At 46.7% G+C, this 18,445-nt stretch overlaps 1 protein-coding gene across 1 annotated transcript; it reads right to left on the minus strand.

The window, feature by feature from the left end:
- Nucleotides 1-1,080: 1,080 nt before the first annotated feature.
- On the minus strand, nucleotides 1,081-7,953 carry LOC125368169. Its single transcript, XM_048369024.1, is given in 8 exon segments — nucleotides 1,081-2,216; nucleotides 2,379-3,958; nucleotides 3,960-4,820; nucleotides 5,417-5,449; nucleotides 5,799-5,966; nucleotides 6,222-6,320; nucleotides 6,456-6,574; nucleotides 7,944-7,953. Coding segments are annotated over 8 exon segments (3,951 nt in total). The 3' UTR covers nucleotides 1,081-1,135.
- Between the last annotated feature and the right edge of the window lie 10,492 nt (nucleotides 7,954-18,445).

Raw genomic sequence — 18,445 nt, forward strand, 5'->3', positions numbered from 1 at the left:
GATTTCAGAGAGGTGGCGCGGCCACAGAGGTTAGAATAATGTGGTGGAATTTCCCCAACACAATGCCCAGTTCCGCTTATTTCAGTCATGGTAAGTTTATGCCGGGGGGTGCTACTGCACTGTGGCGGAGGTGAAGTTGGGTTACTAAAGTTGCCAAGTACTGCCACTCCCTCATAGTAGGGGGGTTGAGGTTTTAAACAAAGCCAACATTCCTGGGTTAAATTTGGGTTGCTAGTATTTAGTAGGGAGAAAACACCACCTACCAGGGACACCACCCGGTCAGTTGTCTCAAGAGAGGACATAGAAGCTTCGGCTCCACGAACCAAGGCCATTGCAGAAGTGCTACTAAAGGCGTAAGTACTTACGGAAGGAGGTGGGGGGCGAACAGCAGGGACTCGCAGTGGGGGGCGAACAGCAGGGACTTGCAAAACGTGGTTTGGGCCTAAGGAGGCAGTATATACATTTTGTATCTTGAGACGAATTTGAAAAATCACCCCGGGATCGTAGCCTGATGTATATAGCCTTAATCCCCATGTTCTACCCTGAGGCCATCCTACAAATTTCTGCCCTCTTTCTGTAAAAGTTATCTTGAGAGGTAATGATAGGCCAGGTTTGAATAGGTTTTTCTTGGTCAGGCAATCTGTAGTTGGTTTTCCTTCCAGTTTTTGGAACCCCCTCTGGACCGTTATAAGGTCTGTTGATGGGGACCTCAACCAATGGGCACTCCCCGTGGTTTCACAGCCCCAAGCTTTACAGTAAAAGTCTCCTGGACCCCCACACCGACTAGCATGGAGCCTCTCTCTCCCGTCTCGGGGGCACACGTAGAAGTCATTGTGAGCCCATCTACATCTGGCATAGGGAGTGCGACATCCTGAGGCGTCAATTATTCCAGGATGTTCAGTTCGGTTTAGGTCTCTTAGCTCTACATTACCAACTCCCCATGCAGGGTCAGCTCCAACTGCAAGCTGACAGAAGTCGGGTTTTAATTCTGGCCACCAGGTAAAAGGGGCGTGCTGTTGGGAAGTTTCCCAAACCACCTCCGCGTTCTGTGATAAGATCTGCCAAGTTAGTAGTTTAACCTGATGAGGAGAACAATAGAAAGGTACAATCCGACATAGGAAAAAGACAATGAGTATTATAAGGTTCGAGAGAGTCTTATCTTGAGTGGGTTTTGAGTGCGCTGGACTCTCCATTTCTGGGTCGTTTCTTCAGCAGAAGCAGGTTTGGCGTGAGACGCGTGAATCCAAGCTGCTATGCCGTCTACCTTTAAGGCGGTTGGAGTGGTCAAGAGCACAGTGTAGGGGCCTTTCCAGCGAGGTTCCAAGTTTTTGGTCTGATGTCGCCGGACCCACACAGAGTCTCCGATCTGGAACTGATGTGGTACCACAGGTTTATCCAACTGTTCCTTGTAGGCGGCAGCGAGTGGCTTCCAGACCTCTCTCTGGACGGTCTGTAGGGCCTGCAAGTGGGCTTGAAGATTTTGGCTGTTAGCAAAAGTGGAGATATCAGAACTATAAAAACTAACAGAGGGAGGGGGTGCCCCGTAGAGAATCTCAAAGGGGGTAAGTCCGTGGGGCCCAGGAGTATTACGAGCCCGGTAAAGGGCAAGAGGGAGTAGGAGTACCCAGTCCTTTGAGCCAGCTGCGAGCGTTAATTTAGTTAGAGTCTCCTTAATAGTTCTATTCATTCTCTCTACCTGCCCTGAACTCTGGGGTCTATACGAACAATGTAATTTCCAATTAATCCCCAGTAACATGGCCACCTGTTGGCTTACCTGGGAGACGAAGGCTGGTCCATTGTCAGACCCCAAAAATTTAGGCATGCCATACCTGGGAAAGATTTCTTCCAGTAGTTTCTTGGTGACGACTTTGGCAGTTTCCTGCTTTGTGGGGAAGGCTTCCACCCAGCCAGAAAAAGTATCGACGAATACCAGCAGATACTGATATCCGTAAAGCCCAGGCTTGATTTCAGTGAAGTCAATTTCCCAATGGACTCCAGGACGATGTCCTCTCATTCGGACTCTTCCTAATCCTTGTTTTATTTTCCCAGCATTTACCATGGCACATGCACGGCACCTATTATATATTTCTTGCAAAATATCTTCCTTATCCAAAAAATAACAAAATTTCTCGTCCCGATCAAGGAGGGCTTTTATTTTTCTGGGGCTTAAGTGCGTCAGCTGGTGTACCTGTTCAATTACTTGCCGGGCGAAGTTCCTGGGCAATACAGTCTTATTATTAAGAGTCCATATTTTTTTCTTTACATCTTTTTGGGCCCCTAGGTTTGTTAGGAGCTCTTCATCTTTTTGAGTGTATAGGAATGGTCCTATATCTGTTTTCTCCTGACCCGCACTAGACTGTAGGCACATTGCTCTGGGCTTTATCTGGTCTTCTGGTTTAATGCTAGCACTCTGCCACTCAAGCCATTGTGCCCGCGCCTCCTTATCGGAGACTGGGAATGTAGGGACCGGGATCACAGCCGCCCTCCGGGCTGTCTCATCAGCCATCCTGTTGCCCCGGGCAATAGGGCTGTCTCCCTTCTGGTGCCCTGGGCAGTGCATGATGCTGAGCTTACGAGGGAAGAATAGTGCGTTCAACAAGGCCAAAATTTCCCTTTTGTTCTTAACTTCCTTTCCTTCAGAAGTCAATAGCCCTCGTCGACTGTATATCTCCCCGTGAATATGGGCAGTGGCAAAGGCATATCGGCTATCTGTATATACATTGAGTCTTTTTCCACATGCCATCTTAAGTGCCTGGGTGAGGGCGATCAGCTCTGCCCTCTGTGCTGAAGTCCCTGGTGGGAGGGTCCTTGCCCAGATTACCTCAGTCTCCGTGGTTATGGCTGCTCCCGCCTTCCGTTCCCCATTCAGCACCAGGCTGCTCCCATCAGTATACCAGGTAAAGTCAGCATCCTGGAGTGGTTGGTCAGTCAGGTCGGAGCGGGTCCCGTGCACTTCTGCTAAAATCTCAAGACAATCGTGGGGAGCCGCTTTCTCATCCGTCGATGGAAGCAACGTGGCAGGATTGATGGCCGTGACGGGCCCAAACCGGACCCGATCTGTGTCCAGGAGCATAGTTTGGTAATGAGTCATGCGGGCATTGGACAGCCAACGATCTGGCGGCTGCCTGATTAGTGCCTCCACCGCGTGCGGGGCCAGAATAGTCAGGGATTGCCCAAAAGTTAACTTGCTGGCGTCTTTAACCAAGACGGCAATGGCGGCCACCATCCTGAGACAGGGTGGCCACCCTGAGGCTACCGGGTCCAATTTCTTGGAGAGGTAGGCCACCGGCCGCCTCCAAGGCCCCAATCTTTGAGTTAATACTCCCTTCGCGTGTCCTTTGTTTTCGGCTACATACAAATCGAAGGGTTTAGTCAAGTCTGGGAGTCCTAGGGCTGGAGCTGTTAGGAGGGCCTTTTTGATGTTCTGGAAGGCCTTCCGGTGTTCTTCTCCCCAGGCAAACATCGTGCCCTGTTTGGTGAGTGGGTATAGGGGACTGGCCATTTCGGCAAAGCCTGGTATCCACAGTCTGCAGAACCCGGCCGTTCCCAAAAATTCCCTTAACTGTCGGGGGTTCTGGGGCTCGGGTATTTTCATGACTGTCTCTTTTCTTGCATCCGTCAGCCACCTTTCTCCTTTTTTAATTAGATAGCCCAGGTAGGTCACTTGTTGTCGGCAGATTTGGGCCTTTTTAGCGGAGGCTCGATACCCTAGGGTCCCGAGGGCATGTAATAAGTCTCTGGTTCCTTCCCTACATTCCTGTTCGGATGTCGCGGCCAGCAACAAATCATCGACATACTGGAGTAGCATCAAGGCTGGGTGTTGGACCCGAAAATCTGCCAGGTCTCGATGTAAGGCCTCATCAAATAGGGTAGGGCTATTTTTAAATCCCTGGGGGAGTCTAGTCCAGGTCAATTGCCCTGAGATTCCCAATTCAGGATCCTTCCACTCAAAGGCAAAAAATAGGCTGGCTATCTGGGTGGAGCCTTAGGCAAAAGAAGGCATCCTTTAAGTCCAAAACTGTATACCAACAATAGGCTGGTGACAGTCCGCTTAACAAGTTGTATGGGTTGGGCACCGTGGGATGTATATCTTCTACCCGCTTGTTAACTTCTCGTAAGTCTTGGACCGGTCTATAGTCTCCTGTCCCTGGCTTTTTGACGGGGAGTAAGGGGGTGTTCCATGGGGACTGGCAAGGTTTTAAGATCCCCTGATCCAGGAGCCTCTTTATGTGAGGTTTAATTCCTGTTCTTGCTTCCTGCGACATTGGGTACTGCTTAATTGAGACAGGTGTGGTATTGGCTTTTAAAGCTATAACCAGTGGAGCCTGTCGTCTGGCCAATCCCATGCCTCCTGTTTCTGCCCATGCTTGAGGGAAATCATTTATCCATTCTGGGTCAAGGGAGAGTTCCTTCCTTTTGTTATTTTCATATAGCCTGTATTCTTCTTCCAGACTCAAAGTTAACACATGTAAAGGTTGATTTTTGGGGCCGGCTACACGTACCCCAGATTCCTCAAAATGAATTTGGGCTTTCAATTTTTGGAGCAAATCTCTCCCCAATAGGGGGTATGGACAGTCAGGAACATGTAGAAAAGAATGAGTCACCTTACCGGTAGCCAAGTGGACTTTCCGATCGGTAGTCCATCGATATCGCCGTCCTCCGGTGGCTCCCTGGACCCATGCCGACTTGTCACTGAGGGGTCCTGGGTTATGGTTCAGGACGGAATGTTGGGCTCCTGTATCAACTAGGAAGGTGACCGGCTGCCCCCCTACGTCTAGAGTTATCCTGGGTTCAGGGGGGGGCTCCTGACCCCGACCCCCCTAATCGTCCAGGGTCAAGAGAGATGTTTTGGGTCGAGGCCGGGACCCCCGGGGGTTCTTCGGGCAATCTTTTGCCCAGTGCCCTCTTTCTTTACAATAAGCACATTGGTCTTTTTCCACTCGGGGGGGTCCTCTTCGCTCTCCCTCCTGTCTATCCTGTCTCTGTCCTGTCACTAAGGTGGCCATGAGTCTACTAAGGTCCTTACTCTTCTTTCGATCACGTTCCTCTGCCTCTCTCTTCAGCCTTTCATCTCTTTCCTCCCTTGTCTCTCTCTTATTAAATATCTTTTCCGCCTCCTTAAGTAGATCCTGTAGGGAACTTTCCCTTAAGTTCTCCAACCTTTCCAGTTTCTTTCTAATGTCCGGGGCAGATTGCCAAATGAAAGACATAGAAACGTTAGTTGCCTGCCCTGGATCTTCAGGATCATAGGGAGTGTATATTCGATAAGCCTCTTTTAGTCTCTCTAGGAAGGCAGAGGGAGTTTCCTCAGATCTCTGAATAACCTGTTTTACCTGAGCCAAATTTGTGGGGCGCCTAGCTGCCCCATGGAGACCCGCTATAAGCAACTGGCGATAAAGGATTAGGTGGTTCCTACCTTCCACAGTGGTGAAGTCCCAATCTGGTCTCTCTAAGGGAAAAGCAGCATTAATCTCATTAGGCAGCTGTGTCGGCCGCCCATCTGCCCCGCGAACATTTTTCCGAGCTTCCAGGAGGACTCTCTGCCTCTCTTCAGTAGTCAGGAGAGCCTGCAACAACTGTTGGCAATCATCCCAGGTAGGCTGGTGGGTAACAAGTATGGATTCAATCAAGGCAGTCAACATGGCGGGATCTTTTGAGAAAGGAGGGTTATTGTTTTTCCAGTTATACAAGTCTGAGGCTGAAAAAGGCCAATACTGAAGTTGTCCGACAGCCCCCGTCCTTAGGGGAAATGCCTGGGCAGTAGAGTCTGCAGGGGGTAAATTACCTTCCCTCCTTACCCTTGTTCTAGTGGCGATAGGGGAAGGATCTGGCTGCTGCCCGCTTTCCCTAGGGCCGGCCTCGGCAGGGTAGGGTGGGGGCTGAGGCAACCGGGAGTCGTCAGTCAACAAATCCAGGAGGAGGTCGTCTCCAGGGGGTAGAACCTTGGGGACATTTGCCTTAGGGTCCTTTAGGGTCAAAGGAGGTTCAGTAACGGCAGGGTAAAGGGAGGATTGGGAAGGGGGAGCAGAGGGTGTGGGAGGGTGTGATGGAGGAAACAAAACAAAGGGCTTAGCCCATGGCGGGGGTTCAGCAGTCAAAGCTTCCCAGGTAAGGATGTAGGGGACCTGGTCTGGATGCCCGTGCGGGCCGGGAACCATTATCTTTGCCTTGACCTGTAAAATAAGATTAGCATTGAAGGACCCATCTTTTGGCCAGCCCACCCCGAAAGTGGGCCATTCTGAGGAACAAAAAGTGACCCAAGGTCGCTTGTGGACCTCGAGGGAGAGGTTGCTGGCGATCTTCCGAACCTCTGACCAATGCTGTAAAGTCAAACTTAAAGGAGTGGTAACAGATTGACCCATTATTTCAAAAACACAGAGTCCTAGGACAGACAAGACAAAAACTGTGAAGACAAAACTGAAACAGATTTTCGCAGCGCGGCTTCGGCTAAAAACCGAAAGGGAAAGTTCTAATGGAGACTGTGTTCGTGAGAGTCCGGATCTCTCGTCTCCTTCACAAATCACGTAGCCCTCGGTCAGCGGGGCAGCCCCAAAGGGACTGACTCTCTTCCAAGCTACGGAGGACAAATGGGCCAGGGTGGCCTCCAAAGACCACTGGGACGTCTCCCAGGGCTGCGGTCGGGAGTACGAGTTCGTCAACTCCTCCACGGAGCCGCCCAATACAAATCTAGCTAGCTAACTAGTACAAGAACAAAGCAAACGCAAGCGCAGAACACCAAAAACAGAGACACAGACAAGTGCGATCGCTGGCCAGCTTACCTCCCGTCGGTGGGTCGGTGGTCCCTGGGTGGGGGTCTCCGATCCCGGACGAGCCCCCAGATGAAAGACCCCCGAGCGATGGGCTGTCTTTCTGTCTGAGGAGACCCCCAGAGATCAACGAGACACACGAGGGCTGCAACAGCAAGAGGTTTATTGAGGGTTGCGGGTACCCGGGCGTCCAAGTCCTCGCAGGGAGATGGCGCGCCGGAGCTCGATGCCTAGGGGTTTTTATAGGGGGGGAATTGCGGAAGCGGGCTTACAGAAGCTAACAGCATGGTTACAGGGATTGGTCAGTCCAAATAAGGCAAGGGACAAGACTTCATGACTCTGATTGGTCCACGTTGGTGAGCCGAAAATATTTTTCGTTTTCCTGTTTTTGCAACCCTTGGTTCTCGGAAAACTTATTTTTGAACGTTTATCTGGCGCAATCTTGAGGTCGTCTGGTTTTGGTTCCTGGAATTGGTTACTGTTATTGACTTCCATTCCCAGAACCCTAGCCAGGTGTTTGTTATTGACTTAGTTTCCCAGAACCTGGCCGGGGTTGACTCACGCTGCCTTGCCTTTTATTTTTAGCTGGCTTTACTGATTTTTATTAATCTGAAATCTGGGTAGGGGTCTTTCACTGATCACATCTAAATGAGACTCCTAGCCTGATAGACTGAGTGCTGCTGATTGTTGTTGTGGGTTGGAAGCCCACCTGTGTATTTGGTATATAGCATTGAAATTTTGAAAGTGCTTTCGAAAAGATGTAAATGCCGATGAATGACTATCGACTGGCACTAGCTTTGAACAAATATGACTGGTATTGTATAATGTAACCTGGCCTGAGCTCTATTTATCAAACTTGTTTTGAACTTGTTTTGCTTTGCTAGGTATTGTCCACATCTGTGAGCCTTCCTTGTCCTCTGTTCCCCACCCCCCTGCAGAGTTGCATCCTGTTTTATCACATGATAGTCAGGTGATTTCCAGTAAAGGTGAAGACACCCTAACCTGTGTGACTGATTCCTACAGTTAGAATAAAGGGGAAATTCCTGTGGTTTGAGGACTTATTGGCAACCTTCTGAGATGGCTCAGGGCTCCATCTTGAGGTCCGAGCCTTGACCTTGCCTGGACTTTCTCACCAAAACTCTTTACATCCCCGATTGTCATCTGACTGAGTGGTACCTTTGATCATCGATCCCTGAACCCCATAACGCCATGTTAAATATAGTAATACAATTTGATTGGACCCTACACTCTAAAAAATGTGGAGGCATATCCCTGCTCCTCCCAGGTAAAAGGCACCTGCATTTCCAACCCAGGCCGCAGCTGGATAAAAGCGGGCTTGCTCAGTGAGTTTGCAGGGTAGGCTCCCAGAACCAGGCCTGGGTAAGTAAATTAAAGCAAAACCACAAACTTGCAAAGCATGTCCTGAAACTGTTTGTTTTGGGCCACCTCCTACCCTACTTAAGACCCTTGAGCCCTGCCTGGAATTGTTTGCCAGGTCTCCTAACTCTCCTCAGGTCACTGTGGCTAAGATGACCCTCTTCAACTGTCCATTAAAGTTTATCTGGTCTGTTGAGTTTGCTGTATTTATTCTAATATCCTTGTGACACAGGTTTCCCAGCACAAGTTATAATAGAGGCACAGGCAATAATCTCCCCAATAGAAGTCCAGGTGCCCTGGAAATGAGCCTGCCCTGGTGGTTGTAATTAAGATATCTCACCAGGCACTTTCTGCTCAGGACAACAATCCTAGCTACCGACGAGCCGGAAATCAGAGGATCAATTTCCTAAGCCAGCTCAGGCAGGAACATATTCCAGACTCTTATCTCCAATAAACTACTTAGAAAAAAAAAAAAAAAAACGCACCAGAAATGGTGCCTTGGCTCCAGTGGTAGAGGGCTATCCTTGGGAAAAAGACTCTCAGGATCAGATCCTAGGCCCTGGGTTCAGGACCCTGGCCTGGTTTCATACCAAAGGTTCACATGTATCCTGGAAGAGGAAATACTTGGGAAAACAGCTCCTCCTTGTGGAACGTGCATTCCCTCTCAACGACAAACAACTGTTTTCAAATATATGGCAGGATGCATAGTGTCCTAAAATGGACGTCCACATATAATGGTCAACTATTTCAAGAAGAAGTCAGTCCTAGAGACCTGATCCCAGGTAATAAAAATGTCACACTAAAGGTGATGAAGATCAAATGTAAACATAGCTGTTTACTTAACTACAGCAGGGCTGTCCACCCAACTTCCCAGGGCCAGAGGGGAGACAAGCCATCCTTTCAATTGCAGATGAAGGGGGTTGCCTAGACCTAAAACGAATAGGTAAAGACATAGTGTTGTTTGGTCCCAATGGGCACCGCCTGAATCCCCAGAGTCTCGGGCTAGGATCTGAATTTCCTGGGACCAACTCCCCACCTCATCAGTGGGCCCAGCTCTTCTTTTCAGGGGCCTGGCCTCTGGGCTGAAGGACAGCCCTGGGAGTGACTGTTCACCCAGTGCTCTGTAGAGTTGTTGATTGGGTGGAGGTGCACGTGTGGGAGGAGCCAGGACTTCACTTTCCCTGGAGCTGGAAATCCTAGGCTGGAGGTGGCTGCTGGCTTCTTCCTCCCTCCATGCTTCCTTCAGCATAGCACTGGGACTGCCTGGGAGTGAAAGCCTAGAGGAGCACTGTCTTGGGATGATGGCATCCCCGGTGAGTAGCAAAAGCCTTCCTTAAAGAAATGAGACTTTGGCGTCGAGTGATTATGTCTTTTTTTCTTTTTCTGTCAGTGGGAGGACTTGAACTCGGCCTCAGAACTGTCTCTGGCCTGTTTTGTTACAGGCTAGTGCTCTACCACAAGGAGCCACAACCCCACTTCGTATTTCCTTGGTGTTTCATTAGAGATAAGACTCTTGAGATGCTTCTTCCTGGGCTGCCAGGAGTTTGCCAGGACTGAGACAGGACTTTCAGGGGTTCCCTGGGGAGAAACTAAAAATTGTAATCAAAATTTTCTAGTTACTAACTACTAATTTTGCTTCTGTAAATTGCTTTGTGGCTAAGGACCTAGGAAAGACCATAAATGTTATGGGGCAGATGGCCTTCAGAAACCGTAAACACCCATATGAGTGACCTGCAGAGAAGAAAAACAAGTTTTACCATCACCAGAACTCCCCCACCCAGGTGTGGTTTCCTGTATCTAAAACTCTGCAGTGGTGCACTATCCCCCTTATGGCTTAACCAATCAATTCTAAAAGTGTCGGTCCCTTGATCTGACCAATGACCCTTTCCGGATTTCCCTTCACCAATGCACCAAACATGCTTTAGAATTATTTTATAATTTTCCCAAGGTGTGTGTTGATTTGTTAAAAGATGCTATGGTGTATGCAAAGTCCTTGTCTCCCCCACAAAAAAAATGTATAAAACAGCTGAAAGCCCTAGGCTCATGGCCTCTTAGCATCCGGTGGCCAAGTGCACGGAGGACCAAGCTCAAGCTTAGAATGAATACTCCTTTTGCTTTTGCATATGTGTAGGTCTCTGGTGGTCCTTGTGGGGGTCCGGTGTTTGAGCATAACAACTGTTCCTCTCCCCATGGCCCTGGTTGAACTGGGAGATCGCAGCATTGCGGAGGGAAACCAAAAGCTTTAATGTAGCTCAGTCACAAGCAGTTGTTTGTTTGTTCTAACTTTAAACCAGGTTGTAATGGGGGAAGGACCTGAGGGAGGGGGTCTCCCCGCCCCTCGAAGAGTCCACCACTCAGAGACAGTCTACAGTAAAAAGATGGAGTTATTGGGGAAGTAAGAATAAACTGACCAGCCAGGGCCACATCCCAGACTTGGGGAGTGCTGGAGCTGCTGCTTTATAGAGTTATAAAGGCCAAGGCCCTGTGGACAAGCTCACCACAGGTACCTGTGCAATGAGGTCACAACACCTATAGAGTATGCTAAGCCACACACAGGTGTCCAGTAGAGTTACAACCTGTTACATAGTTTCTGCTTGAACCATCTAGTTAGAGTTGGCGGGTGGATTGGGGGTGGGGTGGGGAGGACAGTTTCTATTGTTTACAGTGATGGGGGAAAACTTCCCATGCTTCTGAGAAGTTGGGGCAGAGCCCTCAACTCTGAAGCTCAGGGCTGAGGGAGATAATGGAGATGGAGTCAGCGTTTGTTCACTTTTACTGGTCAGATATGACCTCCAGATCTGGCCTCCCTCACCACCTTGATGTTTGATGACTGGTGGTTAACCCTAGGAAACTTCATGAACAGAATTCAGTTCGAGGGTATACATGTAGGAGAAAATGGGAATAAATGTAGAATATAGGGAAAGATGAAAACATTAGGTAAAATTTTAAAAATTGGACAGACCCCAATAAAGACGCTTCTTTTGTAATAGGGAGGTGGGATCTGGCTAGCGCCATCACTGACCACACCATGAATTGTACTATCTGCCATCTTGGCTTCATGGTGTGCCTGCTGTCCTATAGGTTACTGAACCTGACAGTCAAGTGCCTGGCTCTGGGAGCTTGCTGGCCTAGGGGTCGAGTGCTTGCCTCATATACATGAAGCCCTGTGTTTGGTTCCTCAGCACCACATATATAGAAAAAGCCAGAAGTGTGGCTGTGGCTCAAGTGGTAGAGGGCTAGCCTTGAGCAAAAGAAGCCAGGGACAGTGCTGAGGCCTGGAGATCAAGCCCTAGGACTGGCAAAAAAGAAAAAAAAAAAAAAAAGACAACATCTAAGATTTTAATTGCATATTCCAATGCAGGTCCAGAACACATAGTTCTGTTCCAAAATGCATTCCACTTTTAGTCGCAGGATTTCAAAAAAAAAAATCTAAAGCAAGTCTCAGAGTGTATATAAATAACACATAGTTTCAGGATATCTGAGCCTCTCTGTAGCCCTCTGGGTTTCTTTACACGGATGCATTGTCTGGGTCTCTTTTGAACCTAGAATTACTTCTACTCTCTTGACGGTAGGTGGCACTCATTCTACATTTCTGCTGTCAATTTGGAGCCACAAAAGGTGTTGTAGAATAAGTAATGAAGAAAATGGCTACCAGTTACCTTAAAGCATCATTAATAGTGTTATTATCTCCCAATCTAATCCCTTAAAATTCCTCAGCTTCTCTCCTCTGCCCAGAAGAATTCTGTGGCATGGCACCATCATGATGACTGGCACTCCCCGGCCAGGCTGATTGTATTCCAGGGCGGCACAGATGGTCAGGGCGCCCAATGCAAAGGGCTAATAAAATTACACTGTAAGTGTGTGCACATTTCTCTATGTGTAAAAGTCACATGCCAAGTCATCACAGAAAACATGGCTGCCTGGTGCCCTGCATGCAGATGGAGCCATCGGGAATTTCCCATGGGTGGACATTACCTTGCTCCTGCCCTGTCTCCAATTCCCTGTCAACAAGCCAGAACTGGAGCCCTGTCTCAGCCCTGAGTGACAAAGCTAAAGGACCGAGCCTAGGCTCTGACTTCAGCACACACGAAAAGAAGACAAAGTTTATTGCCATAAAGTCAGACCAGTGCTAATGTAATCTTTGAAGACGTATTTTAAAAATTTCAAAACATCACATAGATTGTTATATTCCCAAAAATGGTTTTCTTCAGGTTTCTTTAGGAGTCTATGGGAAGGCAGTTTAACCGAGCAAGGTGAGAAAGGAGTTCCTCGTAGCAGAGCTGAGAACTTCTGCCCTTGCAGAGAAGGAGGTCTCTTGTGATGACAATGGTCTGGGGAAGACACTGTGCTGTGTTTGGAAACAGGGACTCCAAGGCTAGGCAAGTTGGGCAAAGAACAAGTTCCAGTTTGGTATGGCACCAATAAGGCAAGAATCATTGCACTATGACAGGGGTTTTGTAGGTGTCTGTTTCTTATCAAGTTGAAGCAATTTCCTCATGCAGATATTCACCTCTGCTCCTAACAGTTCCACCTGCAGCACTGCCCTCTGTTCTCTCTGCTTCCAGAACACTATGTTTAGACATGTGCTGAGAATGTAAGACTAAAACCTTGTAGACGGAATATGTGGATAACTAACACAGTATGTGCCTGACAGTTTTCATCAGATTACCTGTGGTGAGGAGGTTGAACTCTATGACTTTGGGGCACACTGCAGCTTGAGGAAGCCATGAATTGATACATATTTACTGGAAGTGACCAGAGTGGATACATCATGTTACTCATTATGTAACCAATTTGAGATTTGATAGGCACTCTTTCTTGGTGAAACTTGACATTATAGATCATACTGGAGATGGATGATATTCTAAGCATTTCCTAGCTTGAGGGTGAGGGAGAAAGAGAGATTGGTTGACAGCGCAGGGTTACTTTTGGAGCAGTACAACTTAGTGTCTAGCAGAGAGCCCGTTAGTTATGAAGGTCAACCTCTTCCTTTCACAGATACCAGAATCTTGGCAGAAAACTTTGAAGGCAAACCTCTGTTTAAAGCCAGGGCTACAGCTGTAGAACTCAGTGCCCAAATACCCATCTAACTCTTCTGTCCTCTTCCTTTTTATGTATTTTCCTCAGGTTATCCATCAATAAAGTAATGAACAGGTATGTGCTTGAGAGATGACACACAAAGACAAATCCAATCACTATTTCCATCCCGGAGAAGCTGGTGGCTGAGGAAGGGTATTTCCATCTAACATTAAAATCTGGATCAACATAACATTAAGCAGCTCAAATTTCTGAGGTGCAAGAGAAGATGCACAGAGCTTTGCTCCCGGGCGTCACCAGCATTGTGGAGCATCTTCTGTTTCCCTCTTGCAGCAAGTCCCTAGTTCTTGAGGTACACTCTTTTCTTACAGCAGAAGGGTGTCAGCTCAGATCTGCAGCCCCCGATCCTGACTTCGAAGGTAAGGCATTCTGCTTCACAGTGTCCGTCCATTTTCACACAGCGCAGTCTTCTCTAAGCGCCTTCCATGGCTGTGTGGAGGAAGCAGTTGGTTATGAGTTACTAGAAAGGGAAGCAAAGCTGTATCACCAGTTTCCCATCAGAATTCCTCTCACGTAGGCATCAAAAGATCAGGAATGTATGTATTCCCTGAATACGTTGGTCTGAGCTCCAACCGCCAGTATGGAAAAATGCAGTATCTTTACTAGTTAATTAGGAAAAATTAAAAACTCTTTATTCCCGAAAAGTCAAGCATGCATTTTATATGCAAACAGTTATAATTATGGTTATGTTATACTAATAGTATAATTCTTGCAATTATACTGTCTGCATAATTTCCAACTTGAATAAACAATCTGTTCCAAAACCTATTTCCAAGCTGGGTGCCAGTGGCTCACAGCTGTAATCCCAGCTACTCAGGAGGCTGAGATCTAAAGATTATGTTTCAAAGCCAGCCGAGGCAGTAAAGTCTGTTAGACTCTTATCTCCAACAAACTACTCAGCAAAAGCATGGAGAGGGTCTGTGTGTCAATTGGTAGAGCACTAGCCTTGAGCTGAAGAGCTCAGGGGCAGCACCCAGGCCAAGAGTTCAAGCCTCAGGATGGACAAAAAGAATTCCAAATTTAGTGTCTGATATGGAGAAAAAGGAAATTCTGTAAATTTTCTATTACAGGCAGATAAATGATAGATCATGCACTTTGCCCTATATTCGTGGAGTTTTATACACAAAGCAAAAATAAATGCATGCTAGTCTTCCCCATGGTGTTCTGCAAAGTACATCTTCTGAGCCAGCCTGTCAATCACCCTTCCAAACAGCCATGCGTGGCCACTGCAGGGCTGACACCACACTGTGCCCCAGCAGGGCTCAATGAGGAGTTTCTCACACAGCACATGCAACTCACTGTTTGTTTGTTTTTTGACTCTCACATTTCAGTCCCTTCCTTTCTTCAGTTTCCTTTCCATACCACGTTAGTTTCCTTCTTCTTTATTGTAATCAACAGCTCTGTTAGTCTTCACCAAGGTTATATTATCATTCCCATTTAGAGAGAAAATTGCAGCCCAAAGTTCAGCTTGTGAGGATCAGAAGTAAGATTCCAACCCAGGTGATTTGCCCTGCTAAGGATCACCAGATGTATTCCCAGCTCTGAGCCTGTCAGATCATCAGGGTAATGGGGACCATAACGAGTGGTCCAGTGGTGGTTAGTACTGGGTTCTTACCAAACAGATGTTGCTCAGTTTTGAAGAAAGCATGTGATTCAACATCTTCTCCACATAATCTGTAGTCCTGTAAGGAATGGGTGGAGAAGACAGCCCCAAATGTCTTCCTCATACCTTCTCCCACTGTCTCCCATTTGTGGAAAAAGACTACAAACAGATATTTTGTACCTGATTTTGTTTGTTTGTTTGTTTTTCCAGTCCTGGCCTTGAACTCAGGGCCTGAGCACTGTCCCTGGCTTCTCTTTGTGCAAGGCTAGCCCTCTGCCACTTGAGCTCCAGCGCCTCTTCTGGCCGTTTTCTATACATGCGGTGCTAGGGAATCAAACAGGAGGCAAGCACTCTTGCCATATTCCCACTAGGCCATATTCCCAGCCCTTCTCCCTAATTTTGAAAGGGAGGGCTTCAAGCATGTAGACCCCCATCTCTGGCAGTGCTGTGGTGCTTTGTCCTTGCTTTCAAAAGGTCACAGTAAATAACACTCCTCAGGACAATTTTCTGGAACTCCTAGGTAGAACCAAACTTCTATTACTGTGGCTTTTTTTATACTTTGTATCTTCTATGAAACTTATGTCGCATTAGAGAATTGGTGTATCATTTTACATATTCATACCTTTAAAACTTACTGAGTGTGTTTTCTCTTAGAAGCCATTTTTGCTAACCAGCAGAAATAATGGTATAATTAACTTGAAGCAATTCGAGGCAAAGACTTGAAGTTTATTTCTGTGTCTGCCTTTTTTTTTTTTTTTTTTGGCCAGTCCTGGGGCTTGGACTCAGGGCTTGGGCACTGTCCCTGGCTTCTTTTTGCTCAAGGCTAGCACTCTGCCACTTGAGCCACAGCACCACTTCTGGCCGCTTTCTATATATGTGGTGCTGGGGAATCGAACCCAGGGCCACGTGAATATGAAGCAATCACTGTTCCCATTAGGCCATATTCCCAGCCTGTTACTTTGTATGCATTTTCCTTATGTTACCTTCTCTTCATATTCCTTACTCACATTACATTCTATTCATTTTCCTTACTCCCTACTCTCGACTAGTTCTGCATAGTATCATTGCTTTTTCTTGGAGTATAATGTTTTTAGAAAGAGAAATATATTTCACCCTCCCTCCCCTCTTTTATGATAGCTCATCATATATCTTTAATACCTGTATTTTTATAATACATCATAACAGCTGTATTTTTCAGAACTGGAACTGAAATACAACTCTAAAGGACAATATACTTCAAAGAAATGGGAAGAGAGTATATTTTCCTGAGGAACCCATATTCCTCCATATTCAATGTATAAATATGCTTGTGTTGGTGCTTGCTATTATCTGCTGTTTCATCCCCAGCGATAATGTATAATTGTGTGTGTGTTTATCTCATAATCAGTTTCAAGCCTTGGAATATAGCAAGAATTCATTAAATGACTGCGGAACAATTGCTGCAATACTAGCATTTTCCATCCTGCAGCCTGTTAGAGAGAAAATTTCCTGTTACTCTGCGTTCCCATGTCTTGTGCTATTTTACTGTGGCTGAAGCAATTGAGTCCTCCAAACACAGGACTTTGTGAAAATATTCTATCATTACTCATTGCAACAGTTCAGGTTATGTAGAGAACATTTCTTCGTGTTGGGAGTTTTTTGGGAGCGAGCCTTGTCCTTTACATGTTGCAGACAAACTATCACTTATAGACATCTGCTGTTGAAGCAAAGTTGAGTGTTCGAACACCATCATAGGCTATCTCTTCTCTCCCCAGAAGAACTGCCAGTGAGGTCAGGAAGCAAGGGCCCTTAAGGTCAGCTTGTCATCCAGTGACAAGGCCAGGGCCCTAGCTTGCATTCTCATCTTTATACCTTCTCTTACAACTTTCCCTGTTCCCCTCTGCACGCTCCCAGGCTTTCCTGTGATCTCATTAAGATCCTGTGATCCTGGACACTGGCCTTCGTAGTGTCTTCCCATTCCTGCATCCCCAAACTGGGCTTGCCAGTCATGCTCTGCCTCTGTTCTTCCTTCTGGAGGGGGTGCAGGGAAAGAGGAACCCTTCTCCATTGTTGGTGGGAGTGCAAATTAGTGCAACCACTTTGGAGAATAGTATGGAGGTTTCTCAAAAAGCTCAATATAGACCTACCCTATGACCCAGCCATTCCACTCCTAGGTATCTATCCTAAACAGCAAACCCCAAGATATCAAAAAGACATTTGTACTTCCATGTTTATCGTGGCACAATTCACAATAGCCAAAATATGGAAACAACCCAGATACCCCTCCACAGATGAATGGATCCAAAAACTATGGTCCTTATACACAATGGAATACTACATAGTGATTAGGAATGGTGAAATATTGTTATTCACAGGGAAATGGTCAGAACTCGAACAAATAATGTTGAGCGAGACAAGCCTAGAACACAGAAAACAAAGGGGCATGATCTCCCTGATATATGACTGTTAACAAAGGGAGACGGAGAGACAGTAGAGACCAAGTTTGTGAAACCAAAAACTGCTTGTCAAATAGTATTCTCCACAGGATTGGGGCAGCGACCCAACAGTATGTAACTAAAAGCAAACAAGTACTCAACATGTAAAGGTCAAAAATTGACCTCTCAGGGGAATACAGTAGCTCAAAAGCTAGGTATGTACGTTCATATAAGACTACTGTCAACATATGGTCTAATATCGACATTACATTTAAAGCCCTAGGAGAACCTTCTTGGGCATGGCCACGTGGCTACTGTATATGTTCTTGATACATTGTATATTGTATATATGTCTACCTGACCTCGAGAAGAGATAGAAAAACAGGGCGTAAGATATCACAAGAAATGTACACACTGCCCTACTATGTAACCGTACACTTTTTGCACAACACCTTGTCAAAAAATGTTGTGTTCAATTAATAAACAAATTTTAAAAAAAGAAATGTGCTTCTCACATGAGCAAACACACATATGTGCACAAACACGCTCATTAACGTACAGATAAAATTCAAGGACACTCAGTGTTCAGAAACCTTCAACACGATTGTTCCTATGAAGTCTGTACCTACAAGACCTTTTCAACTTAGTGTTTTAATCTTTCAAATCTTGTGTTCTTTCTGGTTTTTCTGTTTTAATCATGGGGTTGCTCATCCCTCCATCCCTCCCTCCTTCCTTCCCTTCCTCACTCCCTCCCTCTATTCTTTGTCCCACTCTTCTCTCTTTCTTTTTGTTGGTAGTAGGGCTTGAACATGTGGAGCTGGGGTGCTTAAGGCTAGAGCTCTAACACTTTTAGTCACAGAACCTCTTCTAGTTTTCTCATGCTGAATTGGAGATAAGAGTCTCAGAACTTCTTGCTAAGGGTGGCTTTGAACCAGGATCCTCAGATCCCAGCCTCCTGAGCAGCTAGATTTACAGGGGTGAGGCACCAGTGCTTGGCTGTCATGTGCTAGTCTCTCTCTTCCTTTCTGAGAGCTCTGTGTTAGAAGTGTGCCAACTTCTACCCGGATTGGATAGCAAAGTGACTAAACACAGGAATCAAAGTCATCATATGGGTTTGTTCCTGATGCACTTGCTTTCTAACATATAGTGAATACTCAACAAGTTTCTGATAAAGCAAACCGGCTTTC

The sequence above is a fragment of the Perognathus longimembris genome, chromosome 20 (assembly GCF_023159225.1).
Source record: "Perognathus longimembris pacificus isolate PPM17 chromosome 20, ASM2315922v1, whole genome shotgun sequence".
Classification (NCBI taxonomy): Eukaryota; Metazoa; Chordata; class Mammalia; order Rodentia; family Heteromyidae; genus Perognathus; species Perognathus longimembris.